Raw genomic sequence first — 21,927 nt, 5'->3', positions numbered from 1 at the left:
AGAGGCTTTTTTTTCTTCTTCTTATTTCTCACCCCGCTCTTCATTTTTTAATGCCCCTCCCCCATCATCTATCTTCTTGCTCGTTCTCTTTTTGGGTTCTTTGTGCTCTTTCCATGCTTCGTGCACACTTCTTGAATTTGATTCTTGCATAACGCTGAAATACTCGGACAAACATGTCGGTTGTTCATGTTTGGACCCGCCTATTGTGAATCGGTGTCTCCTGACAGCTTTCCACCACTGGTCATCTCTCTGGACATGTCAGTCCTATCTAACTTGTTTTGCACGGTGTCACTGTTGCCTACAACATCGCATCACATTATAAGCATTGAAGCCGAATCACCGATGGCATTTCTTAAGCCAGTTCTTAAATATGTTTTAACCAACAACACTGACGGTATTAATTTTGATTTGTGAGCCCTCGATCGCAATAATGAAGTTGATTATTTCCTCAAAAACTTGCTGTATCCAGTCCCGTATTTGTTTACCCTCTGGTGGAGAATCCAGGTACTACAGATGACTCATATCCAAGATGGCTGCAGTACCTGCTAAGACATAGACCAAGTTATTATTTTGAAGTCTCTACATGAATAAATGAGGGGGAATTGGAAAACGTGTCTTTTAATAGTCACACAATTTAAAAATGAGTCATTAAATGTTTTATATAAAAAAGGGTGAAAATGTATTGTTTTAAAATGTATGTCGTATTTAGGCATGGCATACATGTCATGCTTGGTGCAGAAATTGAGAGGAATAATTTATTTAATTTATATTTTAGATACCAAAATTAAACTGGCTACGCATGTATATTTTCTTTAGACCTGAGGTAATTTGACAAAATCTTACTAGATAATTGAAAAGTTTGTGAAATCTGAGATTTCCAAAAGGCTTCTTCCACTCCCATATCCAGCTATTCAACGACCAATATTCAAAAATATAAAACTGTAACGTTGCCTTCTTGTTGTCTGATAAACATTTTACTCTCACAGCCTTAATGAATCACGGACACGTCATGTAAATCGTAGTTTCTTTTCAAACACCTTTTTAAATATGTTTCCTTTTTTACATCTCACTGACTGAACATGGTTAACTCTGAGTTGTTCCACTACTCTAGTGATCTTATTGCAGCCTGGTTACATTAGGGTGTGGTACCTTCACTGTTATGAGAAGACTGGATTTTTGAGTTCCAGCTATCCCACCCCAAGTTGGGGCTGATCCAGCCGAACGTTTGCAGATTTCTGTCACCATCCTTTTCTGTGTGCATTATATTTTACAGCATGCTTTGTCTCATTTAATATATTGTTTTTTTCCCCTGCGTTTTAACGTCGTTTCTGTCTCCTTCTCCGCTCCCATTGTTTGTCCCTCTTGTTTTTTTCCACTCTGCAGGATGCTGTTTTGTAACTTTTTATACAAGAAAAGCTGCACTGGAGGCCCAGAATGCACTGCACAACATAAAGACCTTAAGTGGGGTGAGTAAGCACAGCATGGGATGCTTTTAGCTGCCCGAGCCCCCACCACACCCCCCATATCCCTGGTGCAAGCTGGGAGCTGCACGCTGGCCAGTAATGAGCTCTCGGTTCACTGAAGGCCTGTCTGGCCCTGGAAAAATATCAAGCCCCGCTATCAGTAACATTGAAATGAGGACTGTCCTGAACTTCAATACACTTGAGCCGATGAGTTAAACATAGATGCATTCAGGTGGGATTCATGCTGTTGATTCTTCAGCCAGATGTGTTGTTTGATTTCCATGAAATAAAGCGAGTTCATGGTGGCTGGGCGTCCTTAAGAAGTCCTAAATTCTATAAAATAATGTAAGTTGACCTTAAACACGTTAGTCACAGGTTTTATTTTGTTGTGGCAGGGCTATTCACCCGTATATGTGAATTTTTTTTTTCTCATAGGACTTTTTGTCAAGTAAAAATTTTTAGTTCTGCGCTGATATCTTAATTGCGTTTTGTGTTTTGAAGTTAGCTACTGCTAACTAGCAGCTATTATACCCTTGCCCTCTAACTAGTTGCTAGTTCTTTGTGTCCGTCAGTGAGTGATAGGCTTGACACATGGGGATTGACGGGGACAAGCAAGCAAAAGCCGTCGCCACTCGGGATGCAAAAGCGTCAATATTGACAGAAGTTTAACATTTTTCAAACTTGCTTGTGCACATCTATGTGTACTAGCTCAAAATTTCACAAGAAATTAATGGAGAGGGACTGATGTCGTCTCCTGTGTGTCGAGCCCTTTTTAAGTGCAAATGTATTTTTGTTTTCGCCGCTGGCTCACTTCTGTTGCCAACTCATCTGAAGCTAGGCACATTCTGTGCAAATTATATATATATATATATATTTTTTTCTTTTAAATTTCATTCATGGTGCCATTGAAAATGTCTTCATAAAAGTCTTAAATTTGACTTGCAGAAACCTGCAGATACCCTGAAGTTATTAAAGGCATGACTTTATGAATCATTGATGTCTGTGTACATTTTTAACTCCGAGTTGAAGCCTTAAAAGTATAGAGCAGCTAGGCTGAGTGGTGCCATATTTCATCCGATTTGTCTGGCGAGATTGCAGCGCGTTCAACTGGAGTAAGGGCTTGTTAAAGCTACAAATCTGTCACGCCTCCTGGTCGCTCTAAATGACGCCTTGCAGTCAATTAAATCCATACCAGACAAGTCCAGGTGTCGATTAAAACCGTAGCTCAGCCTGTTTGAGGGGAGCCACTTTTCAGTGAGCTTATAGCCTCGTATTGAACCGGGGTGATGAATGAGTGTCGAGGCCCAGTGTATAGCGGTGGCTCTCTTCGCTGGAAGACCATCCATCAGCTCGACATTTCAAATGGTGCGCTTCAAATGCCAATCCTGGGTCCTACTGTTACTGGCATTTCTGCAGGTGTGACTGAGTTAGCTTTGTGTCACGGTGGAAAGGCTCGTATCAGTTTCTCTGTTATCTCGCCTCTCCGCTGCTGCTCTCTGCTTGGGTGTCGGCGCTAGCTGTTCCCCACACTGAGCGGGCCATCTGTCGCTTCCCTTGTCAAAAACAAACCAGCTATTTCTCAAGTACAACATGCTCGGGCGTCTCAGGCTTGCAACTGCCTTCTTTCATGTTTCGTGGTATGTAGACAATCTATAGGCTTAATGGGTTAATGTATCCTGCCTCCACGTTTTCTTTTTATAACAAGATTGAGAATGAGCAGCGTGTTCAGAGATGTCGTTCTGGCTAAAATTAGGTTGCTCACATCCAGGATTTGCCACTCCTTGTTCGACAGGATCAGATGGTGTGAAGGAAGTATTTTAGGATCAAAAAGTTGTTAAATGAATGCTAAAGTTAGCCAGCTTGTCAACATCTCTAAATTGTTCTGAAGAAGGAAGTGGGGAGGAAGAATCGATATATTCAGCCTGAAGTGAAATTGCATACTGGAGATTTGATATCCTCCAGCAGCTTAGACACCTGCCCAGTATCTCAAACTGGTATAGTATGGTCTTAAAGTGACAGAACAAAATGAGATGCTGGATTGAAGATGTGTGAAGTTAAGAGACTAATGTGATGAGATGGCAGCAGTGTCTTACATGGTTTATGTTGATGACTGGCTGAGTCTTAATCATTTCTTTTTGTTTCCCACAGATGCATCATCCTATCCAGATGAAACCTGCTGACAGTGAGAAAACAAGTGGTAGGTGGCTGCTTTTGAAACAAAACCCAAAGGATTTGACAAAGGGGTATACTTTGACTTTTAAAAAAAGAGGAAAGGACTCATGGTTCAGTGGTTGGAGCGGGTGCACCAGGTCAGTCTGCAGTGCCAGCTGTCCTGGGTGTGAATCGCTTCCCCCTCCTCGTTCCTGTCTGGAAACTGTAAAGTGAAACCCATTAATGCCTGCAGAATTAGAGGAAAAGATGGAGAGAAAAAAAGTGAGAAATTTGACATTTTCAGTTTCAAAATGAACTCTGTGGCCACCTTATGGATATGCCTTTTATGAAAGGAAAAATCACTTCATTCTATATTTACTTTCTTCTAATTATGCCCACTACTGTTGTCAACACTGACACAGAATGGAGGGGGAAAAGGGCATCCAGTCATGCCTTGAATTTTGCCCCTTTATAATTTTTTTCTATTCATTTTCATTCATTTTTTACTAGTTGCTGTAAATGAAAAAATTGTAAACTAAAATCTAAAATTAAATTGTAAAATTGAAACTAAAAGCTGTTTTGCAGAAAGCTGTAATCGGATTAGAATGAGTTCAGTCTGAGGTTGGATTGTTTATACATTGTGGTTGTGATTCTCATGTCAGTCATTGCCCCACAAAGTGTTTAAACTGTTTGTTTTTCATACATGCAGTAAAGCAAAGGTCTGAAACTAGTCCTCAATTTCCACCCTACCGCCACTTTTGGATGCATCCCTGCTTCAACACACTTCAATCAAAAGGCTGAATTACGTCCTTAGCATGTTTTGCAAAAGGCCTCTTCATTACCCATTCATTTGATTCAGGTGTGATGTGGCAGGGGGGCATTCAAAAGTTGCAGGACATTGATACCTGAGGACTGCAGTTGCAGTAAAGGTTTCTAAAATCTTAAACTCAGTTTGTTTAGATTCAGTTTGGGGTTTAGATGTGTTGGTGTTGAATTGAGATTCATCTACAGTCTCCAAAAGGAAATAACTGGTTAATGTATTGCTGCTGAAATTTCTAGCATTGTAGTTGTCATGGTGTACACCGGTGTTTTTTTTTATAGTTCTGACAAATCGTTTAACAAAAAAAATCTGAATTTTTTTTTTGAAATCCAAAATTTGATTTCCGATTCTTAAGTTTTTTCCTTAAAAAAAATGAAAGAAAATATCTAAAACAGGCTTTTATTTAAATAATTCCTTCTGTTATTTGACTTGAATTCCAAGTTGAAATAAATGGCTATAAAACACGCTTGTCAAAATAAAAAAGTAGATGGTGGTTCTTGGGTGAGCTGACGTCTCACTGGAAACCAAAGAAGTGCATTGGTAAGAGAAAAAAAAAAATCCAGATGTTTCAAAAACTAAATCTTCAAAACCAGAAAATCTGATGAATTTATAAAATCGATTTATCCTCCAGTGCTATGTCAAAGATTTACCGCTGGATTTTCTAAAGAATGTTGATAAATTCAGACTGTACCTTTGTACCGGTCCAGGAGATATGATGTAGCTTTAACACAGTGAGATGTTTGGCAACAGGACGCCACTGCACCTCAGTGATGAACTGTGTATAATTTCAAGGCAGTCTGAGCAAAATAAATGTAAACATCAAGAGAGGTGATCCTGTCATAAAGCAATTTATTCAGTTTAAGAAGGGTGGATATCACCAGCCTTATGATGAACAATCCATGTTTGTTTTTAAAATAGCTGCAGTGGCTTAAAGGCTTTGCGTAAATTATCGGTTTGCACTGAACCAAACATCCGTGTCAAAAGCTATGCCAAAAAAAAATTACTGTCACCTTATAATGCTGTTATTAATAGCATATTGCAACTGAGTGTTGGTGGCGCTTATTATCAAAGCTCATTGATTCCTGTAACTGAATTGGTAAACTTTAGTCTTTGCTGAAAATAGATAGATAGCTAGATAGCTAGATAGCATTTATTGTCATTGAACAGAATTCAACGAAATTCTGTTCAATGTCAAAAAAATGTCAAAAAAAACATCCATATTTGGACTAAACTCATAAAACACCACAATGTGCATTTTCTGTTTGTTGTTAGGTAGAGCTTTGAAAAAGGATAAGTATAGACAATTGGCTTAAAACTCAAATAGAGGGAAAACAGTGCTGTGAAGTTGACACTTTGAGTGAAAGACGGAACGTGCTAGAAATGACAGCGAGTGGAGGTTCAGGCGGAGCGGTGTAACATCGACCGTTTCTTTTCACTGCTCCTCAGTTGTCCAGGAATAACCGCTCTCCTTTATCCCATCTGCAGCAGTGGAAGACAGAAAACTGTTTGTGGGAATGGTTTCGAAGAAATACGGCGAGAACGAGGTCAGAATGATGTTCTCGTCTTTCGGGCAGATCGAAGAATGCCGAATTCTCCGGGGACCGGACGGTCAGAGCAGAGGTAAGTGCGCTTTTAGCGTCCAGGCACTCAGCTCTGAGCATTACAGTCGCCACCCCCTCTGAACAGCCAAGAAGATATTCTCATTAAGAATTCATGGCGCTCCTTCCGAATTTAATTTAAACTCCAACAATCCCCGAATCGAGAGCTATTTTAAAAAAATTTATATATATATATATATACCTTCAGTAGAGTCCTTCCTGTCCTCCCCATCTCTGTGACTCCGAGCCTCCACATGTCACGGTGAAGGGCTGCTGCACTCGCTGCCCGGCACAATGGCCCGTCTCCTTGGCAACTGCTGGCGGCTGGTGTTCATTGGCTCAGCTGGCAGACACCTCAGCTCAGCTGCTCCTTTGCCACATCCTTAATCATACACTGCAAAGGCTGGAATTACCTCGTATCTTCTGCATAGCTTTCTGTTGCATAAGGACTCGGATTGCAGTGAGATCTAGTGAACATATACGCTTCAGCCTCCATTTGATGCAGTTAGCTTCAACTTCCTGCTTTTTCTAGCTATATATGGAGTGTAGCCACATTTATAAATGAGCTTTATTAGTTTTTTTTTTTTGTTGTTTCCAGGCCTGAATTATTTCAGCCAATCACTGTGTGTATGTGTGCATTTGTTTTGATACAATCACGTCGATCGTCTTCCCCTTGACACCACATAGTCGAGCCTCTTGGTGGCAACTTAATCTGTTGATCATTGTGCTCATGTGACCAGTGTTTACTGTTCTCCTCGTTGTGTTTTTTCTCCGTGTGCTAACCAGTGAGGGTGGTTCTGTGTGCTTGGGAGTTGCCATTTTCTGTACTGTAATGTCTGTTTTTTGGGGTTCATAACGAGTTGTCCAAACCTTTTTTTGTCTTGTTTTTGTTTCTTCTTGTCCCTCCCTCCCCCCCTTTCCTATTGTTATCCCCCCTACAGGCTGTGCGTTTGTCACATTTGCTACCAGGGCAATGGCACAGAATGCAATCAAAACCATGCATCACTCTCAAACTATGGAGGTACTGTACCCCTTAGCACCTATTTCTCATTTCCCCCCTTTTTTACCCCCTCATACATTTTTGCTGCCCCCTTGTGTTGGAAATATGAAGACCTTGTTCCATCAGAAATGAATTCAATAGGGAATGAGGTGTATCTAAAGCAACTGCTTATTACAATATCAAATCGTTTGCAGAATAATTGAATAAAAGTAAAAACATTGTTTGTTATAGTTCATAAAAATGCCTGTCCTCTTCTATATAGAGCTGAAATAAACACACCTCTGTTCTGATAGGGATCTAATGGTATTTTTTTTTGTCTTTTTTTTCTGTCACGGTGAAAATAACCCACTCGCATCAAATTTAGGTGAAAATAGAGTTAGCCAACCCTTTCCCACATCTTGGAAGAACTGGGGCTGTACTCTCGTATTAGCCGGTGGAGTCTTTGTGGAAGTAGAGCAGCAGTAATTTGACAGCTAGGTCAGAGGCTCCCCAGTGAAGTGTTGGACCCAGTCTAATTAGGAGCTAAACCAAACAGAACGCTCCTCCTACTAGATTAAATTTAAGCCCCATTGGGGGTCACCACTTCCTACCCTCCTCTCCCTTCCTCCCGATATCGTTTCCTCCCCGATTTTCTTAGCTGCCATGGGAGGTGCTGTTGGTGCAGAAGCCATTTTCCCTATCCAGCCTGGTCCCTGTCTGGCTCTTAACTCTGAAAAAAAAATACTTTTGCACCGCATGCCTTGTCCATGCGTCTGTCTGGACAATATGTGACTGTATGTTTGCGAGGTTCTGTGTAATATATTGCATTTTTTCCGTTACGTCCGCTGACATCCATGTTTGAGTGTTTTATTTTTCTATCTTTTTTTTTCTTCTTTTTTTTTTCCTGTTTTAAACGTTGTGTCCATATGTTGTGTGATATTTGTGGACTGAGTTTAGCTCTGCAGAGTGCTAAAATTATTCACCGTCTGCACCATCGTCCCATACCCCCTTTTTTGGAATGTAGCCTGGCTCAGCAATGCATGGCAGATGTCCTCTCTGTTAGCTTTGATATGCATGTGTGCAATGCATATCAAAGCTAATTCCTTTGCCACCATGTGACTGTGCATTGATAAATAAAAGGTTAATGTCTTTGTGTGTGTCTGCGCTTTGGAACCAGTTTGACGTCCCCTACCTTTTTTACTGCTTCAGGGTTGTTCTTCACCTTTGGTTGTAAAGTTTGCTGACACCCAGAGGGACAAGGAGCAGCGGCGCCTGCAGCAGCAGCTCGTGCAGCAAATTCAGCAGCTTAACAACGCCTCCACCTGGGGAAACCTGGCAGGGCTGGGAACCCTGACACCGCAGTATCTAGCGGTAAGAGTCGACGAACAAACTGTCTACACCTCTACAGCATTTATAACTTCCAAAAGTAGATACACACCTTGAATTTTTTCATTCTCCAACCGCAAATGGTTGCAACTATGTAATTATAAAAAAATATGGTTTTAATTTTTTTTTTATAATTGAAAAAACCTAGAAAGTTTGGGTTCAAATATAATCTAGTTCAGCCTGATGCATTCGTAATTTATAGAGTTTATTTCTGAGTAATTTAATATTTAAGCCACGTGTCAAACTCAAGGCCCACTATTTATGTTTCCCTCTAGACTCTAGAGCAGCAGTGTCGCATCCATCTCCATTTTGAGCCATATTAGGATGATGGATGTCCCTAAAGGGCAGGTTGTGGCAGAAAATATTAATTAAAACCCATTAAAGAATTGCTACAACATATTAATAAATAGCTGACTTCTTAAAATTAAATACTGAACATATTTCCACATTATAATTTGGCACTATAAAAATTAAATTTACTCTTATTTGATTGATAAAATATTTAAGTGCACAACTGTTGCCTTGAATTTTAGAGTGCAGTGGACCACATAAAAAGCTATGGCGGACCGGTTTTGGCCCTCTGGCCTCGATTTTGACACGCACGCTCCAAAGGGCCACATAGGTAGAACTTCAAAATCACATCTTATCAGTCGATTCAAATCAGTTTTTATTTTTTACAGTGACTATCAGTGTGAAAGGATATTAAATGTTTAATTTTAATTGCGTCATCATTGAATTTAGAGAAAGCTACAGTTTAATAGATATTTTTGTCAATACATTCTGCCAAAACTGACCCTTTGAGAAAATTTAGGATCTTCATGTGACCTGAAATGAAAATGATTTTGACAACTTGGCCTTAAACGTGCGTAACTACAGTTGATGCACCCAAAACTGACTCTTTCATGTAAGAACAAATGGTAAATATTAATTTTTAGATGTGCAGAGCCAAAATACATGAAGACCTTCTTGACTTTTTTTTTTTTTATATATTAAGTATGGCTCCATGTTTCCTTTTCTACACAATTATGCTCCATCACATATGATCCCAATAGAATATGTTTGTGGTTTTAAAAAGAGAAAAGTGATCAAGAAGTATAAATCCTACTGCAAACTTCATACAGTTTGATGAAACAAATGAAGCAGAAAGTGAAAAGGGCAACATTTCAGCGCTGATGCATTGTCTGCTGGTCTGACGTTTTGTTCTGTGGAGCTTCATAGATGCAGAAACTTGATGATTAAGTCTGATCTATACACCCATTTTCTTGGCTCAGACTAGAAAACATCTTCACTCCCAGTTTGTGTCCTGGCTAACGAGGAAAGGCACGTGACTCGCACGAGTGTTCTGTAACGCTGAGCCAAACACCATGCGACTCGAACATGAACAGACGAGCCGTTTGGTTTCTGCCAAGAAAACAAGGACAAAAACCTGGCAGGCTGCTATTTCGTCAATCTGAAATGTACATTTTAAATAGGACGGCAAAAATCCTCAGTAAATATTTTAAAACATGCAGAATTCATGCTGAAATGTGTCCAGTAGTTTCTATTTATATAGATTTTAAATAATTTAGAGTTTAAGAAAGTGCTCTCTTTGATCTGTGTCTGTTTTTTTTTTTTCTGCTTTCAGTTGCTCCAGCAGGCGACATCAACCAGTAATCAAAGCAGTTTCAATGGCATTCAGAGGCTAGGAGGTGAGTTTTACTATCAAATGTTATAAACCATTTATCTCATTATTCGGACTGTTAAAGGGAAGTTTCTATGTCACCAATTCTACCATGTGGTTCAAGTATAATAAATCGTGTTGCTGCTTTACATCGGGGGGATATTGCACATGGCCTGGAGCTATTGTAATACTGCAAGGCCTTCGTATTGACAGCACTTTTCCATTAGTCGAGCTAATGTAGTGCAGCTGTTGGTATTAAAAAAACGATTTGAAGTCCAGTGTTAAATCTAAGGCTGAGTTTTTCTGCTGGAGCAGTAATTTATCAATTAAAAGTGTGCAGTTGTGTGACGGTACATTTAACTGCTTAAAAGAACGTTTTCTTTTAATGATAAAATAATGGAAATGTGTTAAAGTAAAAGCTGTGGGGTTGTTTTGCGGTTTCTATCCGTCAGAGTACTTTAAACCTTTGTTTTTCTTTTTGTTTTTGTTAGTTAAAACATTGCAATGTGGAAAGAAATTGTCATAATCATAACGATGAAAACAAAGGCAGGCTCTAGAGGAAGAAAAAATCCACAGTTTATTGTGGATCGGTAGGTCTCATGGTTGTCCTGCTGCTTTTCAATTTAGATTTTACACCTTTAACTGTAGGCTACGACAATTTAGTTATCATGATTAGAGAAGTCATAATCTTTAAATTTCATCTACGTTTTAAGAGTAGAACATCTTAAATGTGCCTCAATTTTCCAACATGGATATTGAATGTTCTATTGACTTTTTTTCCAATTTATTTATTTTTGTCTCATTTCATGGGTTGTAGTAGTGTTGGAAGAATTACACTACTCTAAATCTTGTGTTTCATGCTTGTTGGAAGGAACTCACCGCCTGACCTTAACGTTTTCAGAAACTTTTAAAACTAGTTTGTCGTTCATTGAATTAAAAAAATGGCTGCCTTATTTACTCCCTGCTCCTTCAGGATATCAAAGTTTTAACTGGTGTGATCCGCATGACAAACAAGGACTCCAGTAGTTGTCTTAAAACCCTTCATGTAAAACGTGACAGTGCTCTTTGGGTCACTGAGTGAAAAAAACGAAAAATCCCAAAATAAGTTGAGTTATAGTTAAGAACCTTCTGTGAAACTAAATTGGCACGTTGCACTATTGCAAAAGTAAATGACAGAAATATTTGGTGCATGTACAAATATATGTAAAAATTTTTTACTTTTTTATTTCCGCTAAAGTTCTATATCTATGTTGTCTGTACGTGGTGTCATTCCTTGTTTGCACATGTTTTTGTCTAATGTAGCTTATTCTGATGCTGAAGGTTCTAAGTAATTTATCAAGTTGGTTTTCAGAACCCACGTAGCTCTTAGGTTTAAAACCTAAAGGGACTAAAGGTCAACAAGTCATGAATTTAACATACTGAAGCACTCTGTCTGCAGCCTGCTAAAATAACGTAGCTTAATGTTGGATTCTTCAAAGGCAGCAGAAAGAATATATTGTTTTATGCTTGCATTCTGGGCAGAAAATTGCGCTGCAAGAGAATTTGAAAAGGCTCACGCCTGCAGGAACAGGAGCTTAAGCATGGCCGTCATCCGTATTACCTCTGCTGCTTTGTATTTTCAGCAGGTGTGAATCCTCTTCAGCTGCAAAACCTGGCCACGTTGGCTGCGGCCGCAGCTGCAGCCCAGAGCTCTGCCAGCCCGACTTCAACCAGCGCTCTGTCAACCAGCAGCGCAGCCCTGGGGGCTCTCGCCAGTCCAGGTGAGTTAAAGTCAAACATAAGCTCAGGTTAGTCGCTTTCCCTCCCCCGTTCAACATTATGAGTTTATAGCAGTGAAGACGCAGGTCCAAACCTCAGAATTAGACTAGCCTTATTTGCAGGATTCAGATCAAAGTTGGGTGGTTTTACTTTACCAGCCTGCATATTTGTGGTATTCAGTTTATGTGGGTGAATTTGGTGAATTTAATCTCTCAACATTGTTTCCCGTCGGATGTATTAACGTTTTATGTTTAAGGTTTCCTAAGCCTGTCCCGTGGAAGATGCGTTTACATTGTGCAAAGTGGAATTACAAAAATAAATTCATTGTATAAAAACACGCCAATTTTGAGGGGAAAAAAAAACCTTCAGTGTTTTGATTAAAGTATTTGCACTAGGATGAGGTGTTTGTTTTTTTGGGCTGTATCGAAATTGGAGTATTTCACAGAACTGCAATGGAAAATACACGAGACATGTGACCAACAGCCCGATGATGTTACTGGCGAAAAGGCGAAGTTTTTTAAATGACACATGAACAAACTTATCCACGTGTGATTCTAATTGAGTTTATTTAATGAAAACATCGTAATGGTGAAATTGTGTTTTTCAACATTAGAGGAATTTTGACAAAGTTTTCCCCACATTTCTAATGGAAACTCAGCTACTGTCTTCCACCTTTTAGTTCAACTGTATTTCAGTAATTGACCACTTTTCCTCATGAAACTAATTATCTTTGTATACATTTTTTAAAAATCTGCCTACAGGTTCAACAGCAGGGTCCAGTGCTGGTGCTGCCATGAACACCCTGGCCTCTCTGGGCACACTGCAGAGTCTTACTGGCACCTCTATGGGCCTCAACAACCTTAATGCTCTCACTAGCGGTGTCAGTGGTGAGTCTCCTCTTCGTACGCCTCAGAAAACACCAAAGAAGAAACCCGACCCATTAAATACGAAGTGTTTTATTTGGGTGCAACTCATCAGTTTGCTTTGCTGTTCCAGGTATGGGGGCCATGAACGGAGGCCTGGGAGCCTCCATGGCCAACGGCTCGGCTGCAAGTTCCATGGATGCACTGACACAGGCCTACTCAGGGATGCAGCAGTACACGGCCTCAGCCCTGCCCTCCCTCTACAGCCAGTCTCTGCTGCAGCAGAGCGTGGCTGGCAGTCAGAAGGAAGGTGAATACATCCTCAACGAACACACAACACTTTCCAAACGCTGCGCATGGAGAATTTGCTGAACTAGACATGAGTAATTACTGTTGAATGTTTCCAAGGTCGTATGTAACTTTAGCTCCTGGTTTCTTACTAAATGGAGTAGGGCCAGAGGGCGCCAACCTGTTCATCTACCACCTGCCGCAAGAGTTCGGGGACCAGGATCTTCTGCAGATGTTCATGCCTTTCGGAAACGTGGTCTCTGCCAAAGTCTTTATTGACAAACAGACCAATCTGAGCAAATGCTTTGGTAAGTGAATATAGATGTGTTGTGTAATAGGTTGGTGAATAGCTGTGGGGTGATGGTTAAGCTTCAATTACCACAGGATCTGACAGAGGCACCTTAAAAAGTGGTTTGGTTTGTAACAATATTACTTATTTTTGTATAAAGATCAGAGTTTTATTACTCTGGGTAGCTTAGTAAATACTTTGAAATCATGTTTTCTATTTGAAAGGATCCATTTCCTAAAGATGAGGGACTGGATATCGGTGCAGTTTTAGGTTGTTCACTTCTAGATTTTGCACTTTAGCAGCTTGACTTAGATGTGATTCGTTCATTAGGAACTTGAGTCAAACCCTGACTAAATCAAAAATTGTCTTGATGTAACACTAAATAAAAAAGGGACGTGATTTACTCAGTGGTGGTCGACCAAGAGGCAGATCCCTTCATGTTTTTATTATGTTGCTGATTCAACACCTGGGAGTTTCTCCACAGCATGTCCAGGTTCTGCAGGAACCTATTAACCATCTATTAATTAGTTCTCCTCTTGAGAACTACAGCTGGTCATCCTGGATCTATAACATTTTATTACATATTTATACTCAAAGACCTCTCCTCATGCATTTTAGTTTAAGTAAAATGCTCACTGTGCAGCATTTTAAACAACAATTTTGTGAAATGCCAATAAAGAATGACACAAGTGAGACAAGTTGTCAGCGGGCTAATTAGCTGAGCTACCTGCTCAGGTAGCCACCCTGCCATCGACAACTTAAGTGTTGGAAAATCTGAAATATCTAAATGTAATTTATAAGGTGATGTCTAATTATAACATTGATGGTTCTACTTTGCTTTCTAAGACTGGTTTTCAAAGCTGAAAATATTTCAAAAAATTTCATTTTTCCATCAAGTCAGAGAGTGTGGAAGCCTTTCTACAGCCGTGGGGTGGGCTTTAGGGTGGATGGAGTGCAGCACGTCTCCATGTTGCTCCCAGCTTGAGAGAGACCATTCACAAGACTGCCTGGAATTGCTTCAGTCACACATTTTCATATATCTTAGTTAGTTTACGCCACATAAACTAACATCTTGTTAGTTTGTGTGGTGTAATTATTTTTTTTCCCCAAATATATGCACATTGTTGAGCTGGATTTCAGAAAGAATCCAAGGAAAGCCAAATCTTAAACTGAATCCAGGATGCATGGGAATTTTGATGAATTTGAAAATATGTTTTAGAATCACTTTCAGACCAAATGTCCATCCTCTTTAAACCAATACAGAAACTTGATCAACACTAGCAGATACTGCAGTACCTTGTCATTTAACTGGCAAGACTGCCCCCAACTGGTGACTAAATGTTACAACAATTAAGTCTAGAGTCTAATGCAGTGGTGCACAAAGTCGGTCCTCGAGGGCCGGCATCCTGCATGTTTTAGTTTTCTCCCTGGTGGTAGTAACAACCTTTTCAGCATGTCAGTGTTCTTCTTAGGCCTTCTAACGAGCCATCATTTTATCCAGGTGCGTTAAACCAGGGAGAGAACTAAACCCTGCAGGATGCCGGCCCTCCAGGACCGACTTTGGGCACCACTGGTCTAAAGTCTGCATACCAACTCGAGTAAATGTATCCAAGCATCCAGACTGTCTGATTAAACGGGCAGAGTGTTTTGGGCTATGCTGTAAAGCAGAGGGTCTTTCATGTTGTCTCTGGCGTTGGTGCGTTACACAAAGTATTTTTAGGAATGGATGAAGCAGGCTGACGATAAGCTTGTGTTTTGACCCCTGACCTCTATTCTATTATTGCTTAAAAGCTGCATCTAAGGCAGGAAACCAGCCAGTTTAATCCTACTCAGAATAGTGTTATGGTTCAGTTCCTGTTTTAACCAAATCTTTCAAATCTTAACTACAGTACAGATGTAGCTATAAATGCCAAACAGTACTGTGTTCAGTGATCACATGAGATTTTAACGTGTGATTGTTGTTGTCGTTTGTTTTTTTTAGGGTTCGTCAGCTATGACAATCCTGTCTCCGCGCAGGCTGCCATTCAGGCCATGAACGGTTTCCAGATCGGCATGAAGAGGCTGAAGGTTCAGCTGAAGCGCTCCAAGAACGACAGCAAGCCCTACTGATCCTTGCCTGGGGCCTCCCCACAGCTCCCTCCCCAGCTCAGTTCTAGCACTGCTAGGGTAAGTTCACCCTCCTGCCAAGGTCACCACAGCAGAGACTCAGGGGGGGGTCAAAGGGGACAGGAGCCCACCACAGGAGGAAGACTCACCCTTTTCCTTAAATGAAAAGAAAAACAAACGAAAAAAAAAAAGGTTGCTAAGATCTCTCCACGTTTTTGCTGTATTTCATTCCTGCGGTTTTTATTATGTACTTTTGAGTCTGAAATATTTTAATGTATATGATTATTTATGACTATCACTGGAGTCAGTGTTTGCTGGAGGTATTTTGTGTCACTGTATTTAGTGGAGAGCATCAGATGTGTTTCCATGCCACTTCATTGCCTTCAGGTCAAGTGAGCCAGGTTGACTAAGGATCAGTCGTTGTTGTTGAAGGGCTGAAGCGAGGCCGCACAGACCCTGAGCCAGAGCTGCAACCTGCTTTTCACTTCTCATCTGTAGTCTGTCTCATGTTGTGTCGTCGTTGTCGTGAATATCTAGCAGTCTTTTCTGTTTCCCCTCTTCTGTTTTTTTTTTTTTGTCTGTTTACATTCATTGCCTAAGCCATTTTAAGCTAGGCTACCTCTTTTTTCCTCTATTAACAACCTCCTCCAGTCATTCCATCCATCCTCCAAGTCTCCCACAAGGGACTGGGCTTTAGATGGATCTCTTTCGGTGCCAAGTATAAAAGTATGTGCATGCCAGAGTCTGCCATAGTCCTAGTGATGTCACTTCTGTAAATCGGTGTGTTGTTTTTTTGTGTGTCGGGAGAGAGGGGGGGGGGACGTGTTTACCCTGCTGTCCTTGCTGTTACGTGGTGACTTGCATTATTTTTTTTGTTGTTTATTGTGCCTCATGGCTAAAAAAAAATTTCTTGTGCTGTGCCCCTAACTTTCTCTTCTCTCCTCTTTGTCCTGTCTCTCCTCTCTCTCTCTCTCTTCGTGTTTTTGTTCCTTTTTTAGAACAAATCTCCATGCCTGTTTGCTCATCATTAGCCTAGCATGTCTTCATGATGTTGAAAGCCAAGCCAAACCCCCTCTCCCTGGCCTCATCATCCCACCATTGTCTGTGATGTCTCTCTAAGCTCGCCTGACCAATACCCGGCCACCCACTGACCCTGACCTTAGCTCAACCTGATTTTTCTGCATGTATGATCATGTTTTTCTTTTGTTTTTTTGTTGTTTTTTTTTCTCGCTTTTTTCTATAAGAAAATGTGACGGGCAGGAGAGAGGTCAAGCATATTAATGTGAAAACTTAGCTGCAATGATTTCATTGAAGAGACGTTTTTGTTTTTCTGTTAATATTTTAAAAACCTGTGGGATTTCTAATTTTTAATTTAGCTATGTATTTTCTTTTTACCTCTCTCAGTAATAGTTCACTTGAAAGTTGAATACAGGGATTGGCACACATATGTGCTATTTGGTGCCATTAGCAATATTTTGGCTTCTTAAAAAAAAAAAAAAAAAGATCCTACAGACCACTTTTCCAACATTTTTTTCCAAAGTCTGGCAAGTAAAAGTTGCTCTCGGCGATTTGTTTCGATCTCTACATTATGTGGGCAGTGTGACGATTTACATCAAGGCTATTTAAAATATTTTCTTTTTTCATTTACAAAAATGAGTGTATTTACCTTTTTATTAAACTATCAATGGCACAATAAAAGGTACATTTGCTCTGCTGAGAGAAATGACTACCTACATGAGTCAACTTTTTTAGAACTGATTCACAAATAGACAATCTGTGGTTTAAATGCACACTTAGATTACCTATATTTTGTACCATTGAATCTATAGAGGTTTAACTAACAACCCAGGCACAACTTTGGGTTTTTTGTAGATTTTTGTTGTATTGTCATCTATGTTGGGGAGTGGGAGGGGGGAGTGTTTTCAGTTTATTAGTCTTTTTTTCTTTTTCTTTAAAAAAAGGACTAAAATTTGAGTTTGGTGACCATTTGCGGGTCATTTGTAGTAAATTTAGTAAAATTCTGGTTTAATTAAAAATGACATCTGGTTTGAGAATTTTAAGGGTCAAATTTTGAGGCTTAATTTTATTTTAAATTTTTTTCCTGTTTTATAAAGTGTTCGACTTCAAAGGTACGTCTTGTTGACTCTGTGAATTTATTAATTTTTTTTTTTTTTCCATTACTAACTTAATCGATGGATGTTTCACTTTGGTTTCGTTTGGATTGCCTCATGTTTGAAAAATGATTTAAAATGTCTGTTAATCATCCATGGACAATGTTTTAATTTTTTTTTGGTTGTTGAAGTGCCCATGTGTCAAACTCTTGTTTTTGAATACACAACTTTTTGGAGGGTTTATTTGCTGTAATATCTAGTTTTTCTTTACACACACACACACACACACACACACACACACACACACATACAGGCAACACTTAATGTGGTTGCATCAGTGGGAGCCCCTGAAGAGGAGATCACTTGGACAAAAACACAACCTGTGGGTCTCTGCACATTTTAGACACACGTTTGCTTTTTATCTAACCTGTTTGCTGTTTTCTGATTTTGTTTCTCGCATGGCACATTTGAAAAGCTCCACCACTTTAGTGTTGGGATACAAATACATTCCATTATTCTGCACCAAGTTTACACTTTTTTATCAGGGTGAAATTTTCTCTCTTGTGCTACACATTGTTAAAACAACCCTGCTAAAGAAAAAACCACTTCACCCACCCTCCACCCCTTAAAAAGAAAAAAAAGTTAAAGAAAAAAAAGGGTTCCTAAACAAACTGCTTACCTGGTGGCGCTAAAGAGTTGTCAACTCAGGGGTTTTTATGTGTTTAAAACTTCAACACGCAGGATTACGACACAAAATGCACACTTTTCTCACCATTTTGAATCTTTTTAAGTTGGGATTTTTTTTTTTTGTTTGTTTCCTTTTAGTATAACCCAAAAATATATATATTAAAAAAAAAAAAAAAACCAAATTTGCAACAGCGCTCAAGAAAAGTGTTCTAGTTTTGTAAGGAAATGTGAAGCACAATTGTGGGAGCTAAACACTTTGACAGAATGTGGTGAGTGTGTGTGATTTTGATCCAAAATTTTCAAGGTACCACTGATTTCTCTTTTAATATGGGCATGTGCTTTTTACAGTGTTTTTTCTATCCAAATGCAATACAATATTCAAAGTGCCATATATAAATATATGTCTAGAAACTGCCTACACTTGTTATTAGGCCTTGGTTTACAAGTTGCTGCAGTTTGCCTTTTTTTCCATTTAATTTGTTTTTGTTTTGTTTTTTTCTGGTCTGTTAATGCCAGTGTCATAAAGCTCTTTGTTACCTGCTAATATCCCCACTTCCCCCCCCCCCCCCCCTTCTCTCTCTCCCTCTTTCTCTGTGCTGCGTTATTGGTAAATGTGTTTTGTGATGTACTCGATTTGAACAGTTGGTTTTTAAAAAAAAAAAATGTAGATAAACAATAAACTTCCCAATACATTTGAAGGTTAAGCGTCTCAGTGCGTATTGAAACACTTTGTGATGCCAACTGTGTTGTGATCATCTGGTTTTTTTTTCTGGGGGGCGGGGGGGGGTTGAAGTTGAAAAGCGAGCTAAAGCATAAAAGTCAGCTGTGAGGGGTCACATGTTAAGACAATTAGATCGCAGGTGTCTTGCAAAGTAGTTCATGGTGTATTACGTTTTAAAAAAATCAATAAAAACAAAAAAAAAAAAAGCACAATGTATAGTCATAGCAGTCCCAACAGGAACTGGACTCACTTCAGGGGCTTCCATCTCAAATCTCCCATCAGCTCTAACAATCACTTTGACTCTTGCTGTTTCTCATTTTGAAGTGCTTTTATTTTCTTTTTTTTTTGTTTGTGTGTGGGTAGCTTTGCATCTCTGTAGATGTGTTGATCTGGGGAAAAACAAGTTAAAGAAGAAAAAAAAACAACCTTATTTTCTTGTCTACTAATCAGTAGGACTTTATTCATGTTCCACCAATAATTTAATAGATGTTTCGTCTTGTCTCGAGGAAAGCCAAAGTGAGTGCATCTTGATGTGAGCTGTATTATACACACAGTAGAGTTTATTTCTGTCCAAACTTTTGGAAAGAGGGTGGGATTTAAAAAAAAAAAAAAACAAGAAAAAAAAAAGACGTATACAGGCTGTCCCGATTTCTACAACTGGTTGTTCATATGTATTTTGTACCAGTGAAGCTTTTTATATTGGAAATTAAAGGAAAAGGTAAAAAAAAAAAAATCTATATTGAAAAGAATAAATAAAACAAAACATGTCCGGCCTCTCAACGTGGCCTTGCCTTGACCAGGTCTTGAGTTTGGCCTTTGGCGATGTCTAGCTTTGATTTTTCTTTTTCTTTTTGTCCTGCTTTAGCCTCTAAGATTAGTTTGATTTTTACTCTCTACGTGGTCCTCACTTCGTTAATCAGTTTCGGGGGAGGGTTGGGATCCTCTAATCGTGGTAAGTTTCATGTTAGTGATTGTGCTTTCCACATAATTTAATGGTCAGGATTTTTTGACAACCTGTGTGGATAATTGTCTTAGTTAAGAAGTTGCGTGTTTAGTTTAAAGCTTTGCTTTTTACTTGTGTAGTTTTTGTTTTCCTTCCCACCATAGCGGAGTGTGTAGCTGGAAGATTTTTTCGTTTTTTTTCCTTCTTTTTTTCGTTTTGATCAGTGTTCGTTTGTGTGGTGTGTTTCTTTGCCTCTGTCTCGAAATTAAACCATTTCCCCTAATATGGACTGTGTGTCTTTGTCTGTTTTGTGCTCGTACGGTGTTGTGCAGACATTTTATGGACCACCTTTCCCTCTCCCAGTGTGTCGTGTCTCTCTTGTGCTTCTCTTTGCTGTAGCCTTTTTAATGTGAATCAAGCTTTTGCAGATCTCATGTCAAGGTTGCTAAACACCTTTGGCGCTAATTAAAAATGTAGTCCATTTCCAATATGAGCTAGACATGAAGTTAGAGCAGAAATTCATTAAGAATAAAAGTTTTTTTTGGTTCTACTTATCAATTTACCTTAACCTTAAACACACTTCCTTAGTTTTTAGAGGTTTTTTGGTGATTGACCAGAAATGGAGACAATGTTTTGACAGGATCACTAATGGTTGCATGTTTCATTTTCAATCTGGCCTTTGAAAGTTTGCTACAACCTGCTTAGAAGATTTAAAAATCCACTGCTTGCTTCTGAAAAGCATCTTACTTTCTGAGCGAATTATTCATCATCTTTGTGGACAATTACTTAACATGTCAGGAGATAATTTCATAACATGTCATGTCTGGTTCTGTGGCGTCACGGTCCCAAATGATTACCCAACATGCCAAAGAGCCTCGCCCTTAAACCACAAACGTGTTTTACATTACAAAAAAAAAAAAAAAAATTAAACATAAAAATGTGGATGGAGGGCCTACTGCCATATTACTGTTTACACTCCAACGTTTCAGTCCAAAACCTCTTTATCTAAACGTATTAAACAAGGTAACATTTTAAGAAAAAGTACCAAACCATTGCTGTACAGTAGCTCCACCAAGTGGTAAAGTAATCAAATGAATCAAGAAATTAGGTACAAATTGACGTTTAAAACTGAATTTTGCACCATGACAAAAGCCCGTGTTAAGTCTTGATGGAGCTTTTTATTTCATCTCCATTACTATTTCTCAATCCATGTGAGAATTGGCTATTAAAAAGAAAAAGGTTTTGTAGGTATCCAGGTCTGGTGGGTGTTTAGAAAAGCACTATGCCGTTATCAAACTGGGATCATGGGGGTTTTATATAAATGGGTTCTGCAGGTAAGTACATGTACATTTTTACATTTGGAGTGGAGTGTAGTATGAAACGTGGGTCACTGATAGGTTTGTCCCTTGGTTGCACAACAGACCTATGTTGGCTGCCTACGTAGGTTTGATGTAGGATCACTTTTCCTGCCACAGTGTTTTGAAGTGTTTTTCTTTGTGGACAACCCATTTAAGAAACAATGACCTGGATTGGTTGTATGTAGCCAACCCACTCTGGTCCCATGGTAGCTCATTAAAATCATGCCCATCCAACCTGAGCAAAACCTTGAGGCCTATATACCGTTCAGTATTTTGTTACGCCACAAACACAAACAATATTTCATTTGGATTTTAAATAGCCAACACAAAGCAGTACGCAAATTATTTTTTTTAGCTTGGAAGGAAAATTACATGGATTTTCAGTAGATTAAATCCAAAAAGTTTGTCCTGTTCAGACTCCCTGGTTGTTACAGAATAACGTTTCTATTTTGTTTTTCTCTAAATGGAGAGTGTATAAACTTATGTTAGCTCTGCAAAAGTGAGACTTATGTTTTGTGGTTACAATAGTGATTCGTGGTTGTATGAGAGAACACGAATCCAGATTGGACTGACCAGGACAACGTGGCCTGCAAGATAGTTTGCCTAAGACGGGGTCGCCAACCCGCGGCTCTTTAGCGCCGCCCTCGTGGCTCCCTGGAGCTTTTTCAAAAAATGTTTGAAAATTGAAAAAGATGGGGGCGGGAAATGTATTTTTTGTTTTAATGTGGTTTCTGTAGGGGGACAAA

The 21,927-nt window shown here is 39.3% G+C and overlaps 1 protein-coding gene across 8 annotated transcripts in view; it reads left to right on the top strand.

The window, feature by feature from the left end:
- LOC102229915 (CUGBP Elav-like family member 2) overlaps positions 1 to 20,112 on the top strand; it is a 51,122-nt gene extending 31,010 nt beyond the window's left edge. For 4 of the 8 annotated variants that reach the window (XM_023342321.1, XM_014474011.2, XM_023342361.1 and 1 more), the window contains exons 3-14: positions 1,384 to 1,466; positions 3,612 to 3,660; positions 5,920 to 6,054; positions 6,974 to 7,053; positions 8,221 to 8,382; positions 10,022 to 10,085; positions 11,680 to 11,817; positions 12,577 to 12,702; positions 12,812 to 12,988; positions 13,128 to 13,274; positions 15,237 to 15,421; positions 16,360 to 20,112. In XM_023342321.1, coding sequence (XP_023198089.1) covers positions 1,384 to 1,466; positions 3,612 to 3,660; positions 5,920 to 6,054; positions 6,974 to 7,053; positions 8,221 to 8,382; positions 10,022 to 10,085; positions 11,680 to 11,817; positions 12,577 to 12,702; positions 12,812 to 12,988; positions 13,128 to 13,274; positions 15,237 to 15,364 — 1,289 coding nt within the window. In that variant the 3' untranslated portion in view covers positions 15,365 to 15,421; positions 16,360 to 20,112. Of the gene's footprint in view, positions 1 to 1,383; positions 1,467 to 3,611; positions 3,661 to 5,919; positions 6,055 to 6,973; positions 7,054 to 8,220; positions 8,383 to 10,021; positions 10,086 to 11,679; positions 11,818 to 12,576; positions 12,703 to 12,811; positions 12,989 to 13,127; positions 13,275 to 15,236 lie in introns of all 8 variants that reach the window. The other 4 variants (XM_023342345.1, XM_023342340.1, XM_023342334.1 and 1 more) reach the window with 4 other exon arrangements.
- The last annotated feature ends 1,815 nt before the right edge of the window (positions 20,113 to 21,927 follow it).

The sequence above is a fragment of the Xiphophorus maculatus genome, chromosome 2 (genome assembly GCF_002775205.1).
Source record: "Xiphophorus maculatus strain JP 163 A chromosome 2, X_maculatus-5.0-male, whole genome shotgun sequence".
In the NCBI taxonomy this organism is placed as follows: domain Eukaryota; kingdom Metazoa; phylum Chordata; class Actinopteri; order Cyprinodontiformes; family Poeciliidae; genus Xiphophorus; species Xiphophorus maculatus.
This window is presented reverse-complemented; position numbering and strand designations above follow the sequence as displayed.